At 39.4% G+C, this 27,820-nt stretch overlaps 2 protein-coding genes and 1 long non-coding RNA gene across 6 annotated transcripts in view; 1 reads left to right on the top strand and 2 right to left on the bottom strand.

The window, feature by feature from the left end:
- Nucleotides 1-18: 18 nt before the first annotated feature.
- Nucleotides 19-14,530, bottom strand: LOC118162896. Of its 2 annotated transcripts, none has more exons than XR_004748705.1 (4): nt 14,520-14,530; nt 2,616-2,891; nt 900-1,059; nt 19-206 (listed from the first exon to the last, which is right to left on the bottom strand). It is a non-coding gene; the product is annotated as an uncharacterized LOC118162896 (long non-coding RNA). The 2 variants fall into 2 exon arrangements; XR_004748706.1 differs by lacking the exon at nt 14,520-14,530 and adding an exon at nt 2,945-3,576 and having other exon boundaries at nt 2,616-2,784.
- On the top strand, nt 5,263-17,316 carry KBTBD2 (kelch repeat and BTB domain containing 2). Of its 2 annotated transcripts, none has more exons than XM_035319329.1 (4): nt 5,263-5,795; nt 10,544-10,712; nt 13,983-14,148; nt 14,589-17,316. In XM_035319329.1, exons 3-4 carry the CDS (start codon nt 13,987-13,989, stop codon nt 16,122-16,124), a joined length of 1,698 nt encoding a protein of 565 aa, XP_035175220.1. In that variant the 5' UTR covers nt 5,263-5,795; nt 10,544-10,712; nt 13,983-13,986; the 3' UTR covers nt 16,125-17,316. The 2 variants fall into 2 exon arrangements, with proteins under 2 accessions (XP_035175220.1, XP_035175219.1); XM_035319328.1 differs by having other exon boundaries at nt 5,265-5,795; nt 10,544-11,077.
- A 6,086-nt stretch (nt 17,317-23,402) lies between these two features.
- The window catches only part of AVL9 (AVL9 cell migration associated), a 43,050-nt gene continuing 38,632 nt past the window's right edge, over nt 23,403-27,820 (bottom strand). For both annotated transcript variants that reach the window (XM_035319326.1, XM_035319327.1), the window contains exons 15-16: nt 26,396-26,484; nt 23,403-25,293 (exon numbers count right to left, since the gene is read on the bottom strand). In XM_035319326.1, coding sequence (XP_035175217.1) covers nt 25,199-25,293; nt 26,396-26,484 — 184 coding nt within the window. In that variant the 3' untranslated portion in view covers nt 23,403-25,198. The remainder of the gene's footprint in view (nt 25,294-26,395; nt 26,485-27,820) is intronic.

The following is a 27,820-nucleotide window of genomic DNA, read 5'->3' as shown; positions in this document are numbered from 1 at the left end:
TGTTTCTTTTGTCTCCATTTTTTTCCCAGGGGTACTATAGTGTCTCAATCGGGTTGCGTAATAGAACATAGGAGAGGGTGGGGGAGCATTTAAATAAGACCTTCTGTTGATTCTTGCATGCACTGGATGCTGTGGAACAAGGAATCCAGGGTACTCATGGAGTGCCACAGAATAAAATGGAAAAAATGGATGCCCACTTCGGAAGCCTATGAAATAGGGATAAAAAAGAGTAAAGAAATACCCTGTTTCTGAAAGAAGTCATTCTGATTAGAATTTCCTCTTTGATTAAGAGTTGCTCACATACACAGGGACTACTACAAGATCAGACAGGTTGACAAGACACTAACTATCAACACTTCAAAACAAGTCTTGTACAGAAACCCAGGGAGTCCTGTTACAGAACAGCTTATCTGGACAGCTACACTTTAAATCAGAGCTTGATTTTATTCCCTAGAGCACGTACCATTTAGCTTTCTGTATTTTTTCCTACTTCTTTCATCCACTGTACTACAGTATCAATTTTGATAACAGCTCCAGATGGAAATTAACATAGGTATACCATTTGCAAAATGTACTTAATACACTTTTTTCAGTTTATACATACATATAACATATGTACAGAGCTCATACAAGCACATTAAGTCTTACACATACTCTAGAGCTCTGTATCTGTATGATAATAGATATTATCTTGCATAGCTTCCATTCTCCAGAAACAGATGCTTTCCTGCACACATAAGCCATAATTAACTAACACTTCATAAATCAAATCTTTGACAACTAAAACATTACATTAATTTTACTTAAACTCTCAAACAGCTTGTTAACACACATTCTTCTCATCTAGTCTAGGAATGACTTATTAAGCTGAATGATGCCAGATAGCTCTCATGCCTTACCTAGTGCAGGTACACAGTATGGATTATACGTATGGCTGAGATACCACGGATTTAGAAGATGTTGTTGTGCTGTTGGCTGTGCATAAAAAAAAGGCCTCAAGTGGTTTGTGGAATATGATCCACTTTCTGAAGCAGAGACAGTATTCATTTTTTTTAAACACTAAAAAAAAAGAAAATAAAACGATCAGGATTAACCACTTTAATACCTCAGACTTGACGATTTTATGGTGTCAGAATTCAGCAGACACTTTTCTTCATAGCTTTACTTCTAACCCAATGAAATCAGGTTTTCGCTGAAAAAAGCTACTGTCTACTAAATAGAAAATAATTACTATCAAAGTCATTACTGCTAGTGGAACATGGGATTAGAAATTAGAGAGCAACTGATTAAGAATAAATATGTAGGCAACAGTCATTGCTTAATATGTGCTGTGCTTGGAAAATAGAATGTTACATTTGCGATGTACCGCGCTTGTGCTGCGCTGGGAAAATACAAAATGTACGTGCAAATACAGCATGAGAGAATGCACAGATGAGGAGTAAAGAGGAGGACTAAAAGCTGCCAGCACAGTTTTATGATAGGGAGTAAGGAGGAGGACTAAAAGAAGGTCACACTTGCAAGGTGCCTAGATAACAGGGGGCCCTTGGACCCTGGGAACCAAAACAAACCAACCTTATGGATTTGACTGAGACCAAAGACTCAGAGAACATGCACAAGAAGATAAGGTGAAAAGTTCAACTCTGATGAAGACATCTTACTTCATCCCAGCGACCACTTGGACGACCACCAGAGAATACTGTGCAAGTGCAAAGGACTAATAAGCTAATTAGCATATGAAGCGAGAGTGGGCCGATTTAGGTAATGAATATGTATAGGCGTTAATTGAATACTCATTGTTTTGCTGTATAAATATGAGATAGCTTGTCACTTCAGTTATGCATGTTAGGCAGAAGGATCCCCCGTGCATCCAGCACGCTGCCAATAAAGGATACTTAGTCACTAAGAAATTTTAACTTTGTTCTTTAAATCACTAGAGTCAGAGATTTTGGTTGCCCTTTATTAAGTAAGCTTTTATATACTATTTGTAATATTACTCCTTCAAGTTAGTCTCTTATTAAATTTTAAAGCCACCAGACCAGTAACTTCGATGTGGTCTTTCATGCATAAATTCACAAAGTAGTTTCCCAACCAGTTAAAAAAAACACTAGCTTTTGGTTTATTAGGTTTGAGCAAGAGGCCTCAAGAAGACAAGAAAATAGAGCAATAGAAAGTTTCAAGCAATCAGGTTTGCTTTATAAAGAAAGCACTTCTAGATGCTACCACTGTATTTGAGACCAGAGTAAAAAATCCTTTCATTTAGGGTTTTTTACTTAAAATATACTTAATAACACTAGTAGCTAGTTTATCTCATGCATAAGTTAAATGATAGGCAACAACAACAAATCTGTGTGCATAAGTCCCCACCCAGAGCCATATGAAGTTCACAAGACAGAGCTCCCACAGTTAAGTATTTCCTAAGTTAATTAATACACTGTTTAGCCTCTAACAACCTGTGCAAGTAGTATGAGCATGATGACACACATCTTATAAGCAAGTGTATAAGAAATTAGAGGGCACAGATGTAGTAACTACACAGTCACAGATTACCACTCAAGTGCTCACAGAACTTAAATACTTTGAAGGTAAAGAAAATAAGGAAAAAAAAAATATCTTACCTGTTCCAAGCTCACGCCTGAAGGAGCTGCAGAAAGCTTTCAGGAAAGGCTGGAGCCCTCTCCAGTTTCCATTTAGAATTACCAGCCCTGCTCTTGCAAGCGCCAAAACGCCAAAAACCCACAGCCTCCTCTCGCTTAGTTAAGCCAAAGCTCCAAAAATGATTTTGACCTTTAATGAAGAAAAATGTAAAGAATAAAAAAGAAATAAAACAAAAAATCCTACAAAAAACCCAACTATTCATCCTCCATTAAAGCCCCTCAAAGCTAAGGTCCACGCTACTACCCCTACTTACAGCTCAACAAGAAACTACTCCCCCTTCTCCACTCACCGTCTTTATGGGAGGCAGCTGCCACTTGTCCACTCCCTCTTCCACCTGCAGCTCATTTAACCGAGATGTGGGGGCGCTTTCCCAGCAATACGTGGGACGAAGAATCAAAACATGAGGATAGGAAGTGCAGTAAGAACCTTATCTTGTGCGAACAAAGCCGGCAGTCTCATCTTTCAGGCATTTAAATTACAACCCAAAGTCACTCTAATATATCCCATTTATAATGTTAGAAGTGGAAAAAATAGATGTCAAAAAATGTATTACTTATCTCCTTAAAAACTACTGTTAAAGAAAGGTTTTGTGGGGAAAAAAGTCAGAAAACACAAGACAAAGTTTACATTTGTTTTTAATGTTTATCAGCTGCTTAGAACTGACTAAGGGAGTAGTGATCTGCCCTTCCAGCACAGCCAAGTAGACTGACAAATACAACATTCTTTCTGTGCAAATGTGGGAAGTATTTATTGCTGTTAGCATGTACTGTACTGTGTATAATAGCAGTTTATTAAGTGTGTGTTTATAATTTGACCCTGTCCTGGTCTTACAGGAGATGGGGATTGGAGGGGCAGCATTGCAGGTCCCCATCTGTGCATGAGGGAGCACTGCAGCAGCCCCAGGTCCCCATCGCTTCATGAGGAAGCACTAGAGTGGCCACAGATCTCCTTCCTTGCATGAGGGAGCACTACAACCACCACGGATCCCCATCTCTGCTTGAGGGAGCACTACAGCAGCCACAGGTCCCCATCTCTTCATGAGGAAGCACTGCAGTGGCCACGGGTCCCCATCTCTGTGTGAGGGAGCACCACAGTGGCCACCACAGCTGGGAGAGGTGGTGGCAGAAGCAGGCACAAGGAACACAGTACACAGGTGGGCAAGTGCCTGGAGAAGCAGAGAGGTGTGGATGCTTGCAGATGGTATGCATTTCGAGGCTGGGAAGCTCTCCTGCCCTTTCCCTTTTTTCTTTCTGTAATATTGAGCGTGGCTTGCCCTGTGCCCTAAGGCACAACCTGTAACACGGGCTCTTTCTGGGCAGAATTACTGATCTTGTGTTTTCAGGGACTGCAGCTCTTGCACCTTCCCTGTGAGCCACTTGTGTCTGGCACACTTTCAAATCCCCAACTCCCGCATTTAACTGTAGAGTGAAAATCCTCCTGGCGGACGAAGGCTGGAGAGCCCAAACAGACTCGTACGGAACCCCACAAATAAACAAACAAACCCGCTCCCCGCTTTTCAGTCAGGATATCTATTTTCCCTTCAGACCAGGGGACGGCCTCCTCGCCCCCCTCCCCGAAAGCCGTTGGGGCGGGGCAGGGCCGCGCCCGCTCCCTCAGCACTGCCCCGCACTCGCGCCTAACGGCCGGCGCGCGAGGAACAGGGGGCGGGGCGAGCCGCGGCGGGGCGACCGCCGTTGCCTGGGTGGGCGGAAAAGAAGGGGAAATGGGGGCGCGCCGGCTTTATCCCCGCTTCCCATCTAAGCGCATGCGCGGTGCCGCGTAACGGCCGCGGCGCGAGGTGAGGCGGGGGGCGGAGCGCGCCTGCGCCGTGCCGCGCGCCGCCTCCGCAGCACGGGCGGGACCGGATCCACCGCCCCTGCCGCCTTCCCCCCCCCCCCGTCTCCTCCTCCTCCTCCTCCTCCTCCTCCTCCTCCTCGGCCCCGCTCGCTGCCCGCCTGCCCGCCCTCGGGACGCTGGGGCGGCAGGGGACGTGCCGGGAGGTCGGTCCCGCCGGGCTGGGCCGGGGGCTGAGGGGCCTGAGGGAAGGGGTACGAAAGGGAAGGGGGAAAAGGAAGGGCAGGGCCCCCGTCGGGCTGGCCCTGGCCCTGGCCCTGGCCCTGGAGGTGAGGGAGCGGGTACAAACAACCCCATAGTCCTAACTCGGCCTACCGTTTCTGCTCTTTTCTAGCCCCGCGCGGCTGCAGGCGCCGTCGTGTGTGCAGCGCGGTGAGCGGCCGCAGGGCTTGCAGCGTGTCGGCGGAGCGGCGGCAGGTAGGGCTGGGGGGCCGCCCCGCCGGAGTGGTGGAGAGGCAGGGGGTGAGGGTGGCCTCCAGGGCTGCACGGCAAGGGGCACTGCTGCCGCTGGGTGTTGTCCGCCTTCCCCTCCTGCCGCCTCTGGAAGCGTGCGTGGATGTGGCCTTGGTACCTACAGCGACCGTGGGTGGTCTCCGCTGTTTATGTGTGGGTTTGAAGAGGCAGATAGCAATTGGTGAAGTTTTATAGGCTAAGCGCGAAGTAAGGGTCGCAAAATAGCTTTGAAATTAGCCATCTGCGTGCCTAAGATTTTCCAGTGTTTGTTATTTGTGCTACGAGCAGGATAGATGTCTTGCTGCTTTTGAAATGATTTGAACAATGATTTAGAGATGGATTGTCTCTGTGTTTAGCATCTGCATTTTGAGGTTTCCCTGCAAAGCCAAAGCTTGGCTTTCTACATCACCTTGTGATCATCATGGACCTGAAATGTTGTATTCTGTTGTGAGCTCGTCTGCGTGAGTTTTGTTAAGATGATGTATTTTAGAAACCCTTAAAAGTTCAATGTTGTAATATACTCCAATATGTTAGTTGTGTAGTCTCACAATTTGGGTACAGGTGTCACACCTTAAATTATTTTGACGATATGTTTAGCCTCAGTGAAAGGATCCAGTTCTGTTTTGTGCTGCATCCCTAGCATCTTGCAGAAACAGAGAGAAGGATGTTGCTGCTTAGCATGTTTGATTGTGTTTTTTTTTTTTTTTGGCAGATGTTTTGATTTTGGTCATGTGATTGTGAAACAGACCGTAATTGGTGCAAATCCAAAAATGTCTCTTCCTTAATTTAGTAGCTGTTGAACTAGAAGAATAAACTTTACAGGGATAAACAAGGTATCCATTTTAAGTCTCTAACATTTCAGGAAGTAATTTATGGTTAGATTGCATTAATTACTCGTCTCATTTCTTAATGTAGAAATACTTGACTTTATAGTTAAATAATCACTGAGATATGATTATATTTGTGGGAACAATGCATGCAGTACGGTGCATTTTAAGTTCTTAAAGAAAGCTGTCTACCTTCATTAACATACTAGAGTTCAGAGAAAGAAAACGCTTTTCTATACAGACAGGATACATGGCTAGATCTTGCTAGATACATTTGTGGCCCACTTATTTTCAAAAGTTAATTTTCCAAGACAGGTCAGGTCTTTCAACAAAACAGAAATGCCCTTGGGGATGGAAACTACCTCTGCTCAACACAGAAGGCCAGTTGCCAAGTTGAGTTGCTGGTTTATCTTGTGCTAATTTTATTTCTGAGCAGGTATTTCCTTTAGTGTATAACTTCCTTTACGAGCAGAAAAACAGGAAAGAAACTGGTACTGAGGAGTGCATTGCGACCAAACATGTTGTTAGCATGGAGTCTGGCACTTCCAGTCTCTAGCTTCTGTCCAGTTCCAGGAAGTTTACCTACCTCAAAGTTGTAACTTCCTTCTCAGTCACAATACATATGGAAAATAGTATTCGTTTCCAAGTTAACAGTAGTTTTTGAGATAAAACCATTGTAGGAATAAATCCGTCCTTAGTTTTTGTGAGAGTTTATGGTCTTGCCTCATTAGAATCTCCTTGATGTCCTCAGGTTTCTGCACTACAGTCGTATCAAAGATACCTTTGATGGCTTTAGAAGAGAGGAAAACTTCTAAGTCTGGAACTGCTTAATCAATTACCTATTTCATTTTTGCTGCCAAGGATGCAAACTTGATACATCACTTAGGAATCCAGAGCTTCTAACTCCTTTTTCTTCGCTTTCCTATCTTTGAGATCAGTTGGCTAGGTCTATTGATTTAAATAATTGATTTTAATCGTTTTTAGTATTCTATTCCCCCTTGCCATTAGTTGGTGTATACACTTTGAAAACATGTTGATGTGTAACTCAGAATGTTGTTAACTGTAACTGTGTATCAAAGTACCTAAACTTGGTACTTTCATTGCTCTCTCTACACACTTGTTGTGTAGTTTGGCATATGGTTGATTGGTTCTTAATTCTGATTTACATCATGTTAAAAATAGTGAATGACTCAGTTCTTTAGACATGTTTCTACTTGTGATTTTTGTGAAGCTGCACTTGGATGGGAATTGGAATTTGATTAAAAGTGCACAAAAGTAGTATTTAAAGCTTCTTATTAGTTAAAACGAGGTTAAAAAGGTTGAATGTCCAGGGAAGTAAGGTGTGTGTTGTTGTTTTTTTCCCCAAACGTGCAGGTTTATTGAAGCGTTGATTGTAACTGGTGAAATTAATTCAAGAGATGCTTAGATGGTTGAAGATGCAGATAGGAGCTGGTGAGGATTTCATAGATCTCTATGCATTTCTGTGAACTTTACTGGAAGTTAGGCATGTAACCCAGCATTTTCAGAAGAAAGTATTTCTATTCCTAGTATGAAAACATTGAAGTTAACAACAAAACATCTATATATGTTTTGCTCTTTTTGCAGTTTGGAAAAAAAAAAAAAGAAGCTAGTTCTTGGTTTTAAATAAAAAAAAGATAAAGACAAATTAGTCTAGTTGAGGAATATTTTATCTATATTTCTCATTATTTTCCCTCTAATTTGGAAATAGTAGATAATAGTTCAACTTATATTGTAGAGATGACACAGGGCAATGCTTCTATGCATGTAGTACAGGATGTATCTGTTCATTAACCTTCCCCTGACTTCAAAACAAACAGGTTCAAGGAAAGCAATTAATAGCTTTTCCCTTAACTCAGTACCATTTGACTAACTTTTGTAATGGTCTAATACAGATTTTGAAGTACATGAACAAGAGTTAAAGCCACCTCATTAAAATTACTTCAGCTAAAAAGTATAATTACTTAAAAACAAACCTTACTATCCACCTGTTACTTCATGTTCTTCTCCAGCTTGATATGGAGTTAGTTTGGATTGCCAGGTAATGTCTTGATTTAGTTTGCAGTCCAGTACCACTATGCCCTTCCAGCAGCTATCTACCATCCTGTTGTAGACAGCTGACTTCCAAGAAGTTACCCAGGACAAAAAATCACTTCTCTTGGGCAAGTGAGGACTGAAATAGTGGTGATTCTAAAACAGGACCTTAGAGATCCTTGATGAACTGTTCTCCTAAGAATTTAGTATGGTTCCACTAGAAAGGAGGGGGATGCAACTTTGGATTTTGTGACAAATACAAAATTCTGTTCTTCAGTGAATGGTTATCATTGGCAGCAAAACACAGTGTGGATGTGGAAAGCAGGAGTTCAGTGCATTGCATGTTCCTAACAACAGAAGACCCCCTGGTATGAGAGAGCATGAGAGAGTGTGCCAGATCAGCTGTAAACCGGAGTCCAGCTCTGTGAATTTACAGTTTAAAGGTGGTTCACATCACATAAATGTTCTGCAACAAGACTTCTGTCATCTACTCGATCTTTTCTGCCACCAGGAGTCATACTCAAATGTTCTGGCTATTTATAGTAATTAATTTTACAGTTTCAACTTGTCTTCTGTTGAACGAGTCTGCTTTTTCAGTCATTGACTGTCAGCCACATTGCCAAAAATGTATTTAATCTTACTAGCTGGTGTACATCAATTTCTCCATGGGACCCTTGAATTGGTTCTGTTACTTGATGACTAGAACAGTGTATACTGAAGTTTTGCTCTTTTTTCCTTGTTCCTGAAGATTTATAGTCTAATGGGAAGTTTTAATAAAAGAAGTAATTGTTACCATAGCTTAGTAATACTGATGTTCTGCCTGAACCAAGTGCAGTGCACCCGCTTGTATTGTTGAAGCTTTACTCCTAATCCAGGAAAAACAATGCTGTAGAGAGACCCTGGATACCAGTAGAGCCACAAGCTATTTATTTCTGTGGGTCTAATGCACTTAGGAAGTCTGCATGTCTCCGTAGCCATATAAAGTTCAGTGCAAAATCTGTCAATTGATGAGGTTGCACATTAAGCTATTATCAGATGACCAGGATAGTGGTCAGTAAACGTACAGATAGGGGGCATACTCATCTGGTGAAAAGTTGACGTGACTTGTAGCAAGTCCTTGCTTTGGATAAGCAAATTTCTTGATAGACATCTGTTTTTTTTTTGACTTCAGCATTTAAGTGCACCTGAAACTTGAAGGTATGAAGTCAAGAATTCATGCTAATACCTGTTCTAACAGCACATAGCGGTCTTTCTGTTCTCCTCCAAATATTAACATCTTTTCTATTTATTTATTAACTGGCTTCTCGTGAACATGGGCTTTGATTTTTTTTTTTTGACTTTTCCAGTTAAATAGCCAGTTAAAAACAAGAGCTTGAGATCACTATTTGTGCGTATTCACTGAAAAAGGAATAGATCAGTGGCATTAGATTAGTAGTAATTAAAGTGGCATTAATTAACCATATCTGCTTGAGTGAATGTTAGACAGCTGTTTTTAAACTGTGCTATAGGCAGGGCTCTGCTGATAGATACCTCTGATATGGCTGGCAGGGATTCGCCTTCACCTTGCACTAAATCTTGGAAGTTTGTGTGGAATTTCAAGTATGTCATTTCAGGTAAAGTATATTTCTGCATTCACTGTTCTTTATGAACTGCGGTGATAGCGATGTCTTAGACGTTTGACAAGTGTGTTACTGGTTATTACTCAGTTTTGGAATGTAAGAGAACAGTGCAATACTAAATAAATGTGGAAGCATTTGATAGATATGGTATTCTGATGGCCTTTATGATGACAATTTTATTGTCGTAACTCTCCCATTCTTAATTACGAAGATGGGGGTGGTGTGGGACTGGAACCCTTTTTAAGACAAGTAGAAATGTCCAAACAAGAAAACAGACTTGGATAACCTGTGGTCATTGCTTTTATGACTCCAGGTTTTTTGACTTGTGCTATTCCAGCATCCCTTTGCTTGTGTTATCTTATTTTTCTATTCTTCTGTCAGCAGTGGTCATGCTTACCTGTCTGTATTGAAATGGCTTAGAAGGGAGAAAAATGGAATGGGGAATGTCAATACATGAAGCCCTCCCGCATGGAGATGATGGATTGAATAAGCATTGTGAATATCGGTTGTTAGGATTTCAAACCCTTAAGCTCTGTTTCTGCTTGTTCTATAGTTGAGTGTCAAAGGTGAAATAAGTGGATCGACTATGATGTTGAGTTTAGTTGGAAAATGATGGGATACTGAAGAAACAGCATTTATATTCTTAGCAGGCCTGGTATTGATAGGACTTGAGTAGACAAAACCATACCAACAGGGGAAAAAAAAGTCACTTTTTCATGTTTGTATTAAGCAGCTCCTTGCCATGGTTGAAGGAAATATGCAGGTGTACTCAGTGGGGAAAACTGGGTATCTCTTGAAGAGGATTAGTCTTCCTGAACCTTGTTTTTCTCTCTCCATGCTTTAGAAGTTGTATGGACAAATTATCTTAGTTTATGGGCATAGATCTTGATGAGAATCCATATGCAAACTCTTCTGTTTTTCTTTTTTGATACTTTTGTTGTTTAAATGTTCTTTCTACAAGACTTTTTGTGCAAGTAATATGTACTTGTTTAGAAATAAGTTGTTACTTTTAAGGGGTAGCTGTGAAAGGAAAAACTGTTTCTTGGACAAGTGCTAATGTTAATTTTATTTTCCTGCTTCCAGTCACTCAAGTGCAGCCACTGATCATGAGATGCTACCATGGAACCTACCTCAGAATTCACTTTGGGTCATTCGTTTGCTGCGTCATTATAAATCTCAACAGGAGCCCTGCAAATATTCTTGAAAGTCTCTGAACAGATTGTTACATTGAATCAAAGAATGATGACCTAATGTAGGTCAAAGTCTGAAACATTGATTCAGCAGTTCAAGATAACATTGCCCTTTTTTTTAACAGTATCGCCTCTGAAGGCTACAGATCTCCTGCAGTTTCTTCCCTGATTACTTCAGAAATATTCAGCTGACCTTTATCTGGCAAAAAGATCTTGACTTTTCACTCTGGTCCTGGAAATATTAATGGAATACAGTCATGTCTACCCAGGACGAGAGGCAGATAAATAGTGAATATGCTGTGTCTTTGCTGGAGCAGTTAAAATTCTTTTATGAGCAGCAGTTGCTAACTGACATAGTATTGATTGTTGAGGGCACCGAATTTCCCTGCCATAAGATGGTTCTTGCAACGTGCAGCTCGTATTTCAGGTAAGTATTCAAAGCAGGAGCTGTTAATTCACGGAAATCTATGGTATCTGGTGTTGAGTGTGGTATTTCTTAATTGATTAACAAATAATGTATTGCAGAGTATTGTAGAGAACAGTGTAGCAAGCAAGTCACAAACTGTCATTACTTGCCAACATCAAAAGAGTAAAATACATTTTCCAGCATCTTGTGACTTACTCTGGATAGGTACTGTTGTTTTCTACAGTAAGTGCAAAATGAAAGTCACACTTGTGATGGTTACTGTTCTCTAGGGTGTTAATCGAACCTGTATTAGTAAATTTCTTATTTTTCATACTTAGAGAAGATTTAAAAATGTTTGTTCCTCCCCCCAAGGCAAGGTAACTAGAGATTATTGAGAGCTGGCTATGGTAGTCTCATTGTTGTGTGTATTATCTGTACTTTCTCAGCAGAAGCCTCTGCTGAAAGTAAGGAGTGCTGTGCAAGCTTGTGGCTTCTTTTTCTGAATCATCTGTTTTTTCTCTGCTCAGCAAAGAAGCCAGAAACTCTACTCTTGCCTGAGTCTTGCTGTAACACAACACACTTTTTTTTTTTTCCCTCACTGAGATGCTGTTTGAGTTTTTAATCCCAGCTTCTGCTCCCTGGGTGTCTTGCTTTTTGTTTTCTCAAAACTTTTTGCTAATAAGATCTGAGAAGTGCTACTGCTTTTAGTAGATTCTTTTATAGTAAGCCCTCGATGGGACACCATGCATTTTTCTGCAGTGATTAATCATTCTTTGTTAGTAACAGTACAATAAATCCGCTTACCTGGAAGGAATTTTTAAGTTTGAAACTAGTCTTGGGGACATCCATGCATATTCTGTCTCCCTGATGTACTGTGCAGTGATTCTAACTTTTCTTTCCCACTTCATCAGGAGGTTTACAAATTTTTTTCCTGCCGAGTTGGTCTCTCTATACAGAACACTTTAAAAATGTTGCCTGTATTCTGTCTGCTTGCTTGTATTAGAGTGTAACTTAACGTGAGAAACTACTGCAGGATGAGTTCCTTTCACATAAGTTTTTGTCACTGCTATTGTTTTTGTTCCTTTTTTTTTTATCTCAGATGAATCCAGTACAATTTTTAGCAACAAGTATTGTTCAATCAGTAGATAATGATTATTGCTGTTGGCCTGCTGCAGAGGACACAGTTCCAACAGTCTGTAAAGTAACAGCCCCTGGAAATGTGGCCAGATTTAGTGTGAGTGGCTCATCATAAGGTTGGAAAGCTGTCATGAGTCCATGCAGTGTGAAGCATTATAATATGCAGTCAAATCTCTTATTCATATGTGCGTTTATTATTTATGGAATGAGGTTTTGGCTCTGGTTAAAAGTAGTATCAAGCTTGTGGTTTTATCATATTGTTTTTTTCTTTTCTAGTTTGGTTTTCAAAAAGATGCTCAGTTTCCTAAATTTAGCCTTATTATGAAAAATTGATAGCCCTGAAGGCGGCAGTGGGGAGAGAGGGAAGAACAGAAAAGCATCTCTTAGTGATCCAGTCATCGTTTACGACTTTAGGCAGCTTACCTTCTAAATCTGTGCTTGAGCACTGCTAGAAACAGCCCAGCTCTGGCACATGCTGCTCAGCTGTGTGTAGGCATGCGCTAGAGCCACAATTTGTAACAGCTCCTCCTTAATTTCCACAAAGAGGAGCCTCTCTGGTACTCTTAGTGTCTTGCTTACCTTTAACAACCTGCCTGGCAAGTTGAGGTACTCATTCACTTAGCCAGTGATTCCCCCCTGCCCCGCTTACGGCCCCCCCCCCCCCCCCCAAATGCAGGCTGTCTGAGTTAAGGAGCTTAGAAGAGGACAGAGATGGAGTTGGGGCAGGAGGAGAGGTGGTGGAGCACCGTATTTCAGGTATTTGTGGAATGGCTTTACTCATGGAGTGCATCTCCATGGCGCCTTCACCTCTGTGCCTGCAGGTGGAACTACAGGGTGCACTCGCTGTCCCTCCAAACTTCTCTCAGGTCTGGTTTCTGGAAAAGCTCCAAATTTAAAGGAGCTTAAGCTGAATTTGCCATATCATCAATACTACCAAACCTGAATTGATATAAAGCTCTTAAAAGGGATTTCAGCCATTTTAAGAAAATGAGCATGTACCTGGTTCATAGTACCAGAGTTCAGTTACTTTTTAACTGTTACAACTTTAAAAAACAAACAAAAAAAAGCAACATAATGGGAAATAGGTATATAAAGCATTCGGGATGTAATAACCTTTTCTTTAAAATGCCTTTCTATTTTTTTTCAGGAAGGTGTAATAGAGATAACTTAAGGGATTATTATTTTTCTCAGACCAGGTCTGATACAATCTGCCATTGATTTTTGTCTACAAACCTGAAGTTTACTGCATAATGTGAATAAGAAATATTCACATTATATAAGTGTATATATAAGGTATATAAGAAATATTTCATGGAGTGCTAGTGCTTGCTCCATTTTTTGAGCTTTCTCTTCCTTCCAGAGGAGCATGCTTTTTAATATGACTTAGCTCAGTCCATTCTGTAGATCTGTTTCTTTTCATTTTATAATCAAACCTATCTGTATATGTATAAATGGCCTTTTCTGAAGGATATTTCTTCCTTCTTATTGCCTAACAGAGAAGTTTAAAATTTCAAAATTAGAGTTCTCTGCTGATTAACACAAAATAGTTTGCATATATGTAAAGTTCTTCTGTAGAAGGCACTGATGTTCGTTTTTGAATGTTCGGTACAAGTGCTTTATCTTTATTACCAGATGGTAGCCTAAGGAAAATACTAAATACCTCTAAACAGACAACCAAAAAGACTGTTTACCTTTTGGTGAATAATCACTGAAGACTTAAAAGTGATAAAGTGACTGCTTAAGATAAGAACCACCAGTACTTATTGTTAATATGTATATTTTTCTTCAGAGCCATGTTCATGAGCGGGCTAAGTGAAAGTAAACAAACACATGTACACCTGAGGAATGTGGATGCAGCCACACTACAAATTATCATAGCTTATGCATACACGGGTAACTTGGCAATAAGCGACAGCACAGTAGAACAGCTTTATGAGACTGCCTGCTTCTTACAGGTAGGAATGTTTTCCTCTGAGTGTGGAATAACTGCTGCTAATCTCTGAACCATTTTTTCTTTAACTTGTTAGATAATCCTTTCTGTTTAGTCATTCCAAAATATTAATGTTCAATTTCCTTAGTACAGACAGCAGTTGCCTGCAAGATGCATTTCATGTATACTCTTTCCTTTATGGTCCTGTGGAGGCTGGAAGTAAAGCAGTGCACTTACAATGTTTATATCATTAGTTTCTCGAGCAGCCATCATAATGCAGTTTCCTAAATCTGCATGAATCTCTTAAGTCACTGCTGTATTTTTGTGCATACGTGCGTGTACACATACAGAACATTCCAGGCCTAAACTCTGATTTTTAAATACAAGTACTTTTACCTGCTGCTGCTAAGTGAAGGCATAGAGTGTATGTGGCAATACTCAGTGTCTTTTCTCTTTGCATTACAGGTAGATGATGTGCTACAGCGGTGTAGGGAATACTTAATCAAAAAAATTAATGCAGAAAATTGTGTGCGTCTGTTAAGTTTTGCTGATCTCTTCAGCTGTGAGGAGTTAAAACAGAGTGCTAAAAGAATGGTAGAGCACAAGTTCACAGCTGTGTACCACCAGGAGGCTTTCATGCAACTGTCACATGATCTACTGATAGATATTTTAAGCAGTGACAATTTAAACGTGGAAAAGGAGGAGACAGTTCGTGAAGCTGCTATGTTATGGCTGGAGTACAATACGGAATCGCGATCCCAGTATTTGTCCTCTGTTCTTAGCCAAATCCGTATTGATGCACTTTCAGAAGTAACACAGAGAGCCTGGTTTCAAGGCTTACCACCCAACGATAAATCAGTGGTGGTGCAAGGATTGTACAAATCTATGCCCAAGTTTTTCAAGCCCAGACTCGGTATGACAAAAGAGGAGATGATGATATTCATTGAAGCTGCTGCTGAAAACCCTGGTAGTCTTTATTCTTCTGTCTGTTACAGCCCACAGGCAGAAAAAGTTTACAAACTCTGCAACCCTCCTGCTGACTTGCATAAGGTTGGAACGCTTGTAACTCCCGACAATGATATCTATATAGCAGGGGGGCAAGTTCCTCTGAAAAGCACGAAAACCAATCATAGTAAAAGCAGCAAACTCCAGGCTGCCTTCAGAACTGTGAATTGCTTTTACTGGTTTGATGCACAGCAAAACACGTGGTTCCCAAAGACACCGATGCTCTTTGTTCGTATAAAGCCATCCCTGGTCTGTTGTGAAGGATACATCTATGCAATTGGAGGTGACAGTGTCGGCGGAGAGCTCAACAGGAGAACTGTAGAAAGATATGACACCGAAAAAGATGAATGGACCATGGTAAGCCCATTGCCTTGCGCGTGGCAGTGGAGCACAGCAGTAGCAGTTCACAACTGCATTTATGTAATGGCACACAACTTGATGTACTGTTATTTTCCCAGGTCAGATGCTTGGGTAGAAATGGCTATGCGACAGACAAGTAGATGTTTTGCTTCAGCTGCTGCTTTTGGCGATAAAATATTCTACATTGGAGGACTGCATATTGCCAGCAATTCTGGTATAAGGCTCCCAAGTAGTACTGTAGATGGGTCTTCCGTAACGGTAGAAATCTACGATGTGAATAAAAATGAGTGGAGAATGGCAGCTAATGTCCCTGCCAAGCGCTATTCCGACCCGTGTGTTAGAGCTGTTGTCATCTCTAATTCTTTGTGTGTCTTCATACGAGAAACCCATATGAATGAGAGAGCCAAGTATGCCACTTATCAGTATGACCTGGAACTCGACCGCTGGTTTCTGAGACAGCACATTCCAGAACGTGTGCTGTGGGACCTGGGGAAGGACTTCCGGTGCACTGTAGGAAAGCTGTATCCGTCTTGCCTTGAAGAGTCCCCGTGGAAACCTCCGACATACCTCTTTTCACCTGATGGAGCAGATGAATTTCAGCTGGATGGGGAGATGGTTACTTTACCACCTGTATAGCTCCCCAGTTAGACTGCACAACTGATTCTGCGCAGTTACCTTGAAATAAATGATTGTGAAAGAACAGGTCTGGAAAGAGAAATGTTAAACCTGTCCTTCATGAATTGTATTTCTATGCCCTACCTAACAGTTGCAGCAATTGATTTTGAATCAGTGAAATGAGCAGATATGCTTCCATTATCTGAAATACTATTACCCGATAATTGAGAAACATATGTATATCATGAGCTTAAACATCTGACTTGTCTAAAGAGTTAATTTCTAGTTCTATAAAGTCTTGGTTCAGGAAAATTAGCTTCAGAAAAAAAGTAATTACTATTTCTAGGATGATGTCAACTGTTTTGAAAGTATCTTCCACTTATATTTGAACTACTTCTGGATATTCTACTTAAGTGCTAGTTATATAATTGTCAGTGTGGCCTAATTAAAGGACTGTGCTGCACTTAATACTAATATCCATGTTGGTATAGTAATGCCATTCAAGAAAAGGAAAAAAAAAAAGAAACAAATCCCATGGATCTACCTGTGGTAGGAAGGGTAGATCTTCCATTGTATGGTAACATGCAGGGCAAAATGACTGCAGGTTCAGTCAAGCTGTACTATTAGGTGCATGTACTCTATTTTCACTAACTTATACCTGTCTGTTTAGAATACAGGTCTTCCAAGCAGCTGGTAGTTTACCAGGTGTGGACTTAAGTTGCTGGGCTTGCAATAGGAATTGTCAGCCCTCATAGTGCGGGTCTTTGTGGAGCTTTAATCAGTAAATGCCTCCACATTCTGTATTACAGTAACATTGGCTCATGTATATTACTTCCTGCTGCTGATGTATTTTTCCATTGTAAAACAAAGTTTTAGTGTGGATTAACCAGGTCTTTATTTTCTGTTAATTTAATAACAAGCATTACTGTAGTGTGATTGTGTATAGATATCCCTTAGCTATCAGGTTTTTTACTTTGCGGGGAGGGGGGGAAGCAACAGTTCAGGAATATCCTGTGCTTGGTGTGCAGGAGAGCAGATGACTAGTGCTGCTCTGGCATTAATCCCAGGAACCACTAGCAGTAGTGGGGCACCGCCAACCTAACATGAACACAGGTGCTTCATGACAAACCTTACTAGCATGTTCAGCTGCATCATGTTCTGGCACTGTATTTTGAATGACATTAATTTATTAAAAAAGACTGAATCCAATTGAGTTTGGGTGTGCTTTCTGCTTGAAGCTGATACAGTTATGCCCCCACATTAATAACATTAGCATGTTATTTATTAAAGGCAATTTCAAATAGTTAAGCTGTGGAAAACTTGGAGATGTATATTTTGTTATGGTGGAAATTAGGTACGCAAGTCAATCTGAGCATTACATAGAAGTTGAACAATGAAGGTGACAACATATCTGCATTTACATCAACTTGTTTTGATAGCTGAATTGCTTAGATAAGAGGGGAGAAGTGACTCAGGATCCTGCTGATGTTGCTTTCCTGTAACCCTGTCCCTCCACTTATTGGCCATTTCAAGGGAGTACAAATGAGAACAGGGGTACTGCTTTGTAGTGCAGGTTGGAGAATCACCTACCTCAGGCATCAATACTGGGGGGACTCTTGGTAGCTCCAGCCTGACTGGCCTGCTTAGTGCTGGAGATCATTCTCACACATGCCTGCTTTATCAAGCTGTACCACAACAGCGTCAGGCTTTATGACACACTGAAATTCAAGTGCAGATGATCTAGAGCTACTGAAGGGTGTGTTCTGTTATTGAGAACTTTCAACTTGAGTTTAAAAGCATGTACATACAAAAACAAGTGAGGTAAAACCCAAATGGTGCACTTCACTCACCTACTTCCTAAGTTGCAGCTGCTTGATAGTACCAACAACTATCCTTAATTGTATACATCTGAAAACATAAAATATAGAAGATCTACATGACTTCCTGTTACTCTGCATTCTATATTATTTAGAACAGTTTGGTATAAGGTTATGTAGTACCTTATGTAAAATTAATTGTAATAATACAGTACTTAAGGACAAGACTCGCTAAATGTCTAAGAGGGCTCTAGTGACTTTGTTAAAGACATACTGTAAGTTCACTTACACAACTAGCTGCTGCAGTCAGTATTTGACCCCAAAGGAAAACAGCTGGCAAATGCTAGTCTGAAGTCTGAATTCCTTCCTTTCATCATTTAAGAAGGAAATTCTGCAGGCAAAGCATTGTCATGTGCCTGGAAGTAGTCACTAGTGGTAAATTAGAGAAAAACCTCTGTGGGAACAAAGACAACAGCTGAAAAAAATGCAGTTCTCATTTTATAAATAGAGCAAAGATGATTAAAGCCTTCAAAGACTTCTAAAGTAATATCTCACTACAAAGCTTCCACCTAATGCTAGCCTATTCATCCTGTACTTGACTTTGAAGTCCATTTACAAACAGGTTTTAATGACAGCTTCACGTCCTCAAGCTTTGCTATGTTTGCAAGAAGTTTGTTTCTTTTCTGGTAGAAATACTTCAAAGTCCTATGTAAAGTTCCCCCTACCTGAAGTAATAAAAAGAGGATCTGGCTTCTGCTAATATTTTTAGTGCATCCACTCATTTTTACAGTTTAACTATGTACCTTAATTGCAAGTTTAATTTTTGTTCTAGGGGGAGTAGTCAAAACTAGGGCAGTCAATTGTGTCAAGGTTACGGAGAACAGAAGATGGGTAAGTTAACTTTTTGGAACAATGACTTGATAAAACTTTAAAGGTAATTGTTTTAAAGCACTACCTGGTACTTCGTATCATTTCTCCTTCCACTTCTCAATGCTTCTGAAAAGCTGCACTAGCTCCTTCTGCATTGCAGTAGTTCTGAGTAACACCCGTGGACACAACTTAGCAGCAGCAGGATAGTGCTGCTCCTTCTCTGCTTCCATGTACAGCTACCTTGAGGAATTTTCTCCTTTTGGATCTGGATTCCTACATGAAAGGAGCTTTAGCTTGGGCAGGCTCTGGAGCAGGCTTGCCCTTAACACCAAAGTTCTGTTCAGCTGCACTCCTGAGTTATTTACATCTCCTTCCCACTGCATTGACCATGAGGAACAATTAGGATGGCAGAGTTCTTACCCATTGAGCTTCTGTGGAGGATGAGTACTAGCAGACTGAATAATGGGTCAGTACTGAGCTACAGAAACTCTGATGTGGAAGAAAGGACTAGCATAGGAGACAGGACAGGTACAAGGTGGTAGCAATAAAACCATCTGCCTGTGCTTGTATTAAGCTGCCTCCTGCTCTGTATTAAGAGACAGGAGAGTCAGCTCTTGTGGTTTGGTTGGAGTTGTGAAACTAAACCTTTTCTTTGCTGCAGCAAAGGTGTCCACGCGCTGTAGATAAACCATTGCTGAAGAATGACTTCTCACCAGAAGCATTAAGTGACTTAATTCCCTAAAATGTTGAACAGTGTACTGAATACAGACATGAATCCCTTGGCACCTCTAATGCATCAATATGAGTAAAGATCCAGAAAGCAGGACAAAAAAAAAAGTGCTAAAAAGATAGTGATATAATATAGATCTTCTAGTCAATTCAAAATAAGTGCTAGACATCAAGCTAAATCTTCATGCTGAAATTTTATTTAGGAAGCGCAAGAGGTACTGCTAGCTAATTTAATTCAGAACACGTTCTTATCAAAGAGAAAAAATTGAAAAAGGATTTCCACCATTTAAGTGGACATACTTAGTTTTTGGGGCACAGCATTATGCAGTTCAAAACACATACATCCAATTTATCAAGAGCAGCAAAGGACTGTAACCACATCTGGTATTAAGACATTCACCTCAGCATTACTTTTTGACAGTTCCTGATATGCCTCCTCTTTTCAAGTTCTCCACTGTGTTTCTGTGTGCATTTTGTAAAGTCTCTGAATTCAGAGGTAAGAGAGCAACTTGGTTTGCTTCTTAGGTATTTTCCATCTGTTTCAGTAGTATCAAGTGGTAATATCCCCACATGGTTCTTAAGAAAACAACTCTGTATCTGCCTTCACATTAGATAAGCGTTCTTCATTCAGTCTAAACATTCTTGATTTTCTTGATGTTCACCTCATCTAGAAACCACTCCTACCTTCTCAGTGATCTAGAAGAAGACAAGAAAAGAGGATTTTGTAGGTGTTCGGACTCAATGATCCTTGTGGGTCCCTTCCAATTCAGGATGTTCTATGATTCTGTAATTCTCTGCTACTACTGAGGAAAGTAGTAATTATGCTTTCATCAATATTAGTAAATTTAGGCTACAAAACAACAAAAACATCTATCAATTGTCTATAGTTAGGAAACTCTGAATCCTTACAGAAATAAAGGACTTAACAAGATAGCTTAATCTTGGCTGTGATAAGACTTGGAAGTCTAGCTGTCTGTGCAGATGTCACGCATGTGCATCATGTCTCCTTACCGGGAATAAAATAAGGAGAGTAAGTTCACCACTTCACTGACACTAACAGAAGTGATCCCTCTCCAAATGTATTGTATATGAACCTAAATAGTAGTTCCAGTCTTTGATAAAGAACAGGGTCAAGAACAGAAACATCACACAATTAAAGCTCTGCACCTCCTTCTAATCTATCCTCCACCACAATATTAAAAAGTAAAAACAGAGTGAAGGAATTCTTCATAAATCTTTAATTGCATTACAATAATGTAACGTTTCCACCTTTTATGAACACTCTTAATAATGCTCTTTCTAATAATAACTAAATAAAGTACAATTGCACTGCATGAACATGATATTAATTTATTTTTCACTGTCTTTGAACAACTAGTTGCATATGGTCAGATTTATTTATTTATTAACAATTTTAGAGAATTACGATAGTTTTTCAGACATACGCTTTGTCTAACTCACACCTAAGTGTTCTTCAAGGCCATTAGTTTCTTCCTACTGGAACCAGTAACTTGCCACTGTGCCTAGCTAGCAATGATTTGGTAGTTACAGTAGAAGTTTTCAAGTTTCAAAATAAACCTCAAACGAATACCTGACAATTGCAAAGAGATGAATATATAGCAATTAATTTACTCAGCATCCTGACTTTGACTAGATACTGCAATCCACATCAACTATGCATTATTTTGAAACTAAATCTAGTTCAAAATTTTACAGTCCTACCTAAAGTTCTTACTGGTGTGAGAGACGCCTGTGAACTACTGAAGACTTTAACTTGATTCACAACGAGCAGAACACAATGGGGAATAAAACGTCTCACCCTAAATTTGCAAACGCAACATCCATAATCAGTTTAAATAGAAGACAAGTTTCAAAAAGACTGACAGTGTCTTACAAGCAGCTATCAGTATCAAAAACGCATGCCTGCTAGTGTCTCCTAATGGGATTAATTCTCAAATTAATACAGCTTTTTGAACAGACAGAGCTTTAAATAGGCTGATGTATTTATTTTCAAGCAGCACAAGAAAAATCAAATACATTACTTGTATTTTCAATTATCAAGTAACCGTTTCTATGTTTAAAAACTGCATTCACACCTCCACTTTTACAATTAAATATGGCCATATTAGTTTCTCTGCTTAGTAATAATTTCTATGGAAGTAAGAAGCTTGTTTCGACAAAATACTAAATTTAATTACAAAGGTGCTTAAAACAGATGTACAAAGTCAAACAAATGCAACGTACAAGGAGAGTGATCTAAAACTGATTATTACATTGTTACATTTGAGGAAAAACCTGTCAGATATGCGCATGAATTAAGGTTATGACAGAAAAACAATGAAAAATGCTAAACATTTTAGTCAAATGGAGTATTAGGTCAACGATACTTAATTTTGTGTTATTTTGGGGACTTGTAGCTGTGTATACTCAACAGGTAGTTCCTCAAATGTTAGTACCTACAAATAGCACAGGCTGATGCTTTGACGCCAGAAAGCTGAGAAAAAAGTGTTATGGTATTATTTGTAAATCAGTTCACACTGTACATTAATGATCAGAATTATCATTGCAACATACATTATGACTGAGCTGTAACACTGCCTTCAGAGTTTACTCAGAAGAGGCGCTGCCTCCGATTCATTTACTACTGCCGTGCAGAAATGGGTGTCTTTGAAATGAAAGTTGACTGCTTGAATCCCTTTGAATAAGTAATAAATAATACTTGCATTTGAAATTTTAGAACAGAGGGGAAGAAAATAACCTGCATTCATACTGGATTTATCTGAAGAGGTCACAACCATTCAATAAAGAGGACTACGTGAATTCAGATGAAGCTCAGTATCCCTCCTACAGACCAAAAGCAAGTTTAAGCAAATGTTAAAGAGCAAGCATACACATTAATGAAGACAACTTATTACGATGATCATATAAACCCACTGCATGAGTTTAAATCACTGTCCAACTTGCTAGCAGGAAGCTGATTCTTAAAATCTAAAAATTAATACAAGTTTCTTATTCCAACCTTATGTTGAAACATAGAAGAAAGGAAAATACTTTTGATCAAGTTGCATGTTTGACTCCACAACAGAGACAGCTGGGACAGCAGGGAAAGAGATCTGTCATGTCTTCTTTTCTATCCATAGGAGAAAAAACTGTGAAGCATTGTAGTGCAGGCCCTACACAGAGCAGCAAGCAGCCATTAGCTTTTCAATGCAGAGGGTACCTCATTCTGCCTTTCCTCAGAAATCAAAAAATTAAAAAAATCAAAAATTAAGAAGAATCAAAAATTAAAACAAACAAAACACACACAATCTTCTAAAATCCCTGGGTCAGCAAGGGAGTTTGTGGGAGTGAGGGAAATGCAGAGAACTAACAAATCAGCTGTACAAATCTGGGGCAGAGGAGAATTCTACAGAACAGCTAAGGTGAAGAGGTGACAGAGGCAAAGCTATTAAAAAGGACCCATGAAGGTCCTGTTTCTATAGCTTGTACACGTGCTAACTACTTGTGTGGCCCTACTCTGAGCTCCTAGGTTTAAATTATCATTAAGTTGCTGAAGTTAATTTTGTAGGCGCTTAAATCTTTCAGACCATATTCAGTCTTCACTACAACATGAAGCCTGACCACTTAAAACCCAGACAATAGGTAACACTAGTGATTTCATAACAGCAAGTGATTATTTTCTTATCTGCAAGCTGAATCAGAAAGCTCTACAATCATTGTGAATAACTGCATCCCTAGTCTTATTGCATCAGAGGTCTTCGTACAAGTATTTCTTAATCTTTAAAAAGATATAATTGACTATTACAGAGTTGTGGAATAGAACAGAAAAGAATATCAGAAATTTTAGGAGATATACATATGCACACACAGACCAGAAGCAATATTTAAGGTTCTATAAATACGTTTTACTTGTATGTCAGAAGCAGTAGATTAAGTAGAGCTTTAGGTGTACTTTTTGCCCTTCTCAAATGAAGCTATTCAAACCAGCTGTGTACTTTCAGGTTTTCCATGGCTGTTCTATCTAGCTTGTCCTGGAAAAAATTAATTAACACTTTAAAACAGATCTTGTCTTTCTGAATCACTATTTGAAGCACTAAAACTGAAATTTACATTGTTGGAGAGTAACTACATGATGCAAGTTTGACTTTTCTATTAGATTTTCAAATGCACCTGAAGAAATCAGAACTTCTTAAAGAAATTACATTAGAACCTTCTTATTTATCTCATATACAGCTAGTTTATTTGTGGAATAGAAGAAATAACTTTGACTTGAAATCTTGGCCCTGGAAAAGAGAATTGCAGAACACTAATAAATAATGATGAGGGAATAAACTAAGAGCCTTCCAATACAGGAAGGTTGGAATACTTGATGATGTAATGTACAAAATGTTAACAGCTATCGTGGGGATGTTAGAAGGCATAGACACATTCACGTTGCAAGAAACAGGAAATAATCTGTGTCGGGAGCACAAAATGTAGGAAGTAGAATGTTTGCATACAGAAGACACCATGTGCACATTCCATATGAAATACAGCATTATACCACATCTTTTCAAATAAACTATTATATTCTTTCATGCAGGGTTAAGAACTGAGTTGTTTCAGTTGCTTCCTCAATTCTGGTGTTACTTTCCCTGTGAAAAAAGTAGTTATCCAAATAGAACATTCCCTGAGTAGACAAAGAAAAATCCATATAGCTGATTTCTGTTTGGAAGAGTCTTCATAACTTTACTAGCAACAAAAAAAATGCGAAGTTTGCTACTGTACTATTTTAAGTAATTTTAATACTTCGTATTCATATGCATGTAATTACATTAATGTTGTAATTATATCCTAACAGACAGTTTTGTGAGGTCTTACTCTATGGTTCAATCCCAATTTTGGCCAATTGCTTTCTAATACTTTTCTTGAAGAGATCTCTCCAACTGGAATCCTGTTCACATCCCAGGGTAAAACACAGCCAAAACATAAGCAAAGTTATGAAGGCCCACTGCATAACATCAAGAAAATACTGATTTTACAATTGTTGCACAGATTTGCAGGCACAAAGAGAGCTAGAGAGAGATTAATGTGTATGGCTACAGATGAAAAAGGAAAAACACCGTTTAGTCAGCCACAGTCTTACTCTGCATCCGGCTGATTCCAGTTTGTAGGTAGAACCAAAAAAGTGCCACCTAGCTTTGAATCCTTTAAGGGCTTCTGCACCTATACTTTTTGCAGACATGTTCTCTAAACCAACCTGAAGATGAATCAGTAGTCATACTCTGCTTATTTATAAGAAGAGTTCACAAACATTTGGCTATTTGGATTGAAAAATATAACTACTTTACATAAATATCTTCAACATCCATGAAAATGTACAAATCTAATGTCAAACACATTTGGCTTGCAACAAGCCCTGTTTGCTAGTATCTTTATAAAGGCTCAGATTTAAAGAAAAGTAATCATTTTAAACACAACCAATGTACAGCAAATGCCATCCCATCGTATGGAGACACTCACCATTCTATATTTCTAGTGAAACTGAATGATAACATTCCACATCTGCTTGCAAGCAACATATGCCTTGTTTTGGTCCTGGATAGTTAGTCTCCACTACTACGTTTTGGAGCAGTCTTATTACAGCTCAGAGAAACCATTGCACCTGAAACATTCAGCAGCACTGTGCAAAACGATCACCTAGTCGCCGAGGCTTTGGGTTGACTGTGTAAAAGTGGAAAACCATGATGACATGGCTGATTTTGCACTTGTGAAGGCTCCTCCAACCGATTGACCTGCGTTATAAAACAAAAGAAAGCGTTCATAGTGTAATGTTATCTTTACTAAGCTCCTAAGCCAAATAAATAAATAATTAAATGCACCAAACAACCAGTTCTCCAATTCGGAATTTAAAACCCAAGCCCAAATTATGTGTCAGAAAACATTCAAAGAACTTCAACACAGTAGCTCAGCAGGAATGGCCTCCATTGTCCTTTGCCCCGGACAGATTGCTAGACCTACTAACTGAAAAGCCAGAGAATGCAGCAAAGAAAGTAGTAAGACTCCAACGGAGTGAAAAAAATCAGGCTGAACAACTTTTGGCAAAGCAACTATAGAACAACTATAGCACTCTTATCTCTCCAACTGGCGAAATCATGTTTTCTTGCACTGAAAGATAATGTGATGAAGGTGCCCCTATTCAAGTGTAACAAATACTTTCCCAGAAAATTACAGCCTATTGCAAAACCTGCAGAAACTGGCACAAGTTCTTCCTAGGAGTTCAGTCAGCTCTCTATAGTTTCATAGTGATACACAAGTGAGAACAGCTCAATGCAGAAGATAGCGTTGTGGTCTAAGCACTCCTACATTACACAAAAGCTTTTAACTGAACTCTTCCCATGTCCATCTCCAGCCCATGCTGGAGAAGGATTTAACACTATTTTTTTTGGCCTAGCTGCTTCTCTTTCCACTATTATGCAATATACAGGGCCCCAGTCAGCACCTTTACCCCTCAAAATGTTGTTCTGTTTTGTATGTATATTATAAAGTACACTTGGCTTAAAATTAAATAAAACTGAGATATAGGATGCTTCTTTAAAAATGGACTAGAATCATAAAATCTCCTCCGTTGGAAGGGAGCCACAGTGATCATCAAGTCCAACTCCTAGCTCCACACAGAACCACCCCAAAATCAAACCCTATGTCTAAGTGTTGTCCAATTGCTTCTTGAACTCCAGCAGGCTTGCTGCCATGACCGCTTCCCTGGGGAGCCTGTTCCAGCACCCAACCACCCTCTCAGTGAAGAAACTTTTTTAACACCCTGGCTGAACTTCCCTTGTTACAGTTGCATGTTGTTAGATCCAACCTTAGATCCAAGGTTCAAAATAAGTTTCTTACCTACAGCTTTTCCTGTTTGCACAACATTTCGGCTAGTAGAAACCATCACGTTTCCAATCTTCTTTCCACGTTCACTGTTTTGCACAGAGCTAAACAAGAGAGATACTGAAGACTTAGTCAATTGACGTTAATTCCAGGTGTACATACATAAAGTGTATAGTTAAAATAATTATACACACACAGATCTATATAGCACTATCAAGCCCATAATTCCTGTGTAGGTTGCATAAATCTTATCCAATTAGGCAAGCTTCTCTGAGAAAGATGAGATATAGCCAGCAAGAAAGGAATCAAAATACCCAACATTTCATTTTTATAGAACATGCTAGTATCTTTCTTGATGTTTACCAAAATACATATTTGTTCCACATTATAAAGCAGGATTTTCACTAGTTTTGGAAAGTTCTAGCCCTAACTATTAGCTTTAAACAAATCAGTATTACTGAACTATTGTTATTCTTTTTTCCATATAGAGTTTACTTTGTATCTTGCCCTAACATCAAATTTTTGACGAAGTCAAGTTCACTCTCATACATTTGATTAAAAATTTGAACAGAATAAAGACACTACCATCACTTGGAAAGAAGAGCACAAAAGCAATCAGTTCCATTGCACGAATGTGAGGAATTGAAAATAAAATTTGCTTAAATTTTAACATTCAAGTCCACATTTCAGACTTTGCAAACCTATTTATGTCAAACTTAGTAACAACACAGCATGACACATTCTTGTCCCTATTCACGACTTTTTTTTATTAACTTGAATACTTTTAAAATCTTCAGTGTAAATGCGAAAGGCAGAAAGAACAGAGTACATCAAGAACAAGTTTAGGCTCAATTTGCAAAATATATTATTTAAAAATATTTTTTATAACTAGAGAAATTAGGAACTACAGATCCTTTTACACTCACTTAAGACTACTCAGAATAGTAGAAGAGTCTCTCCTTTCAACAACAAAATTCGGGCAAGTCAAAGATTGTAGATGCTTCTACACCTTTCAGATCGTTCAGGTCTTTCTACAAGGACCAGTTATTAAAAGTAAAAGCTGCTATAAGCAGACACCTTATTGAAGGCAGTTATCTTGTTACAAATCTTGATTTGTTTGCAATTCTCAATTGTCATCACAGAAATTTCATCTGCCACTAGCCAGAAAAAGCAACAAGAAGATTTGTTGGGCTGAAGTCTGAACCCTTTTTATTGCTCATGCTGTTGCTCTATGCTAGCATTTTTTTTATTATTTTTTTATTTTTTACAGAATCACATAATAGTCTAGGTTGGAAGAGACCTCCAAGATCACCGAGTCCAACCTCTGACCTAATGCTAACAAGTCCTCCACTAAACCATATCCCTAAGCTCTACATCTAAACGTCTTTTAAAGACCTCCAGGGATGGTGACTCAACCACTTCCCTGGGCAGCCTATTCCA

Source organism: Oxyura jamaicensis, chromosome 2, assembly GCF_011077185.1.
Source record: "Oxyura jamaicensis isolate SHBP4307 breed ruddy duck chromosome 2, BPBGC_Ojam_1.0, whole genome shotgun sequence".
Taxonomy (NCBI): domain Eukaryota; kingdom Metazoa; phylum Chordata; class Aves; order Anseriformes; family Anatidae; genus Oxyura; species Oxyura jamaicensis.
Note: the sequence above shows the minus strand (reverse complement) of the source record. Positions and strands in the feature narration are given on the sequence as shown.

Bases quoted from the DNA above. Each gene is read 5' to 3' on its own strand.
- KBTBD2 (XM_035319328.1), top strand. From the start codon at position 10,908: ATGTCTACCCAGGACGAGAGGCAGATAAATAGTGAATATGCTGTGTCT. The intron at 11,078-13,982 runs GTAAGTATTCAA...ATTTTTCTTCAG, and splicing joins ACGTGCAGCTCGTATTTCAG to AGCCATGTTCATGAGCGGGC. The intron at 14,149-14,588 runs GTAGGAATGTTT...TTTGCATTACAG, and splicing joins AGACTGCCTGCTTCTTACAG to GTAGATGATGTGCTACAGCG.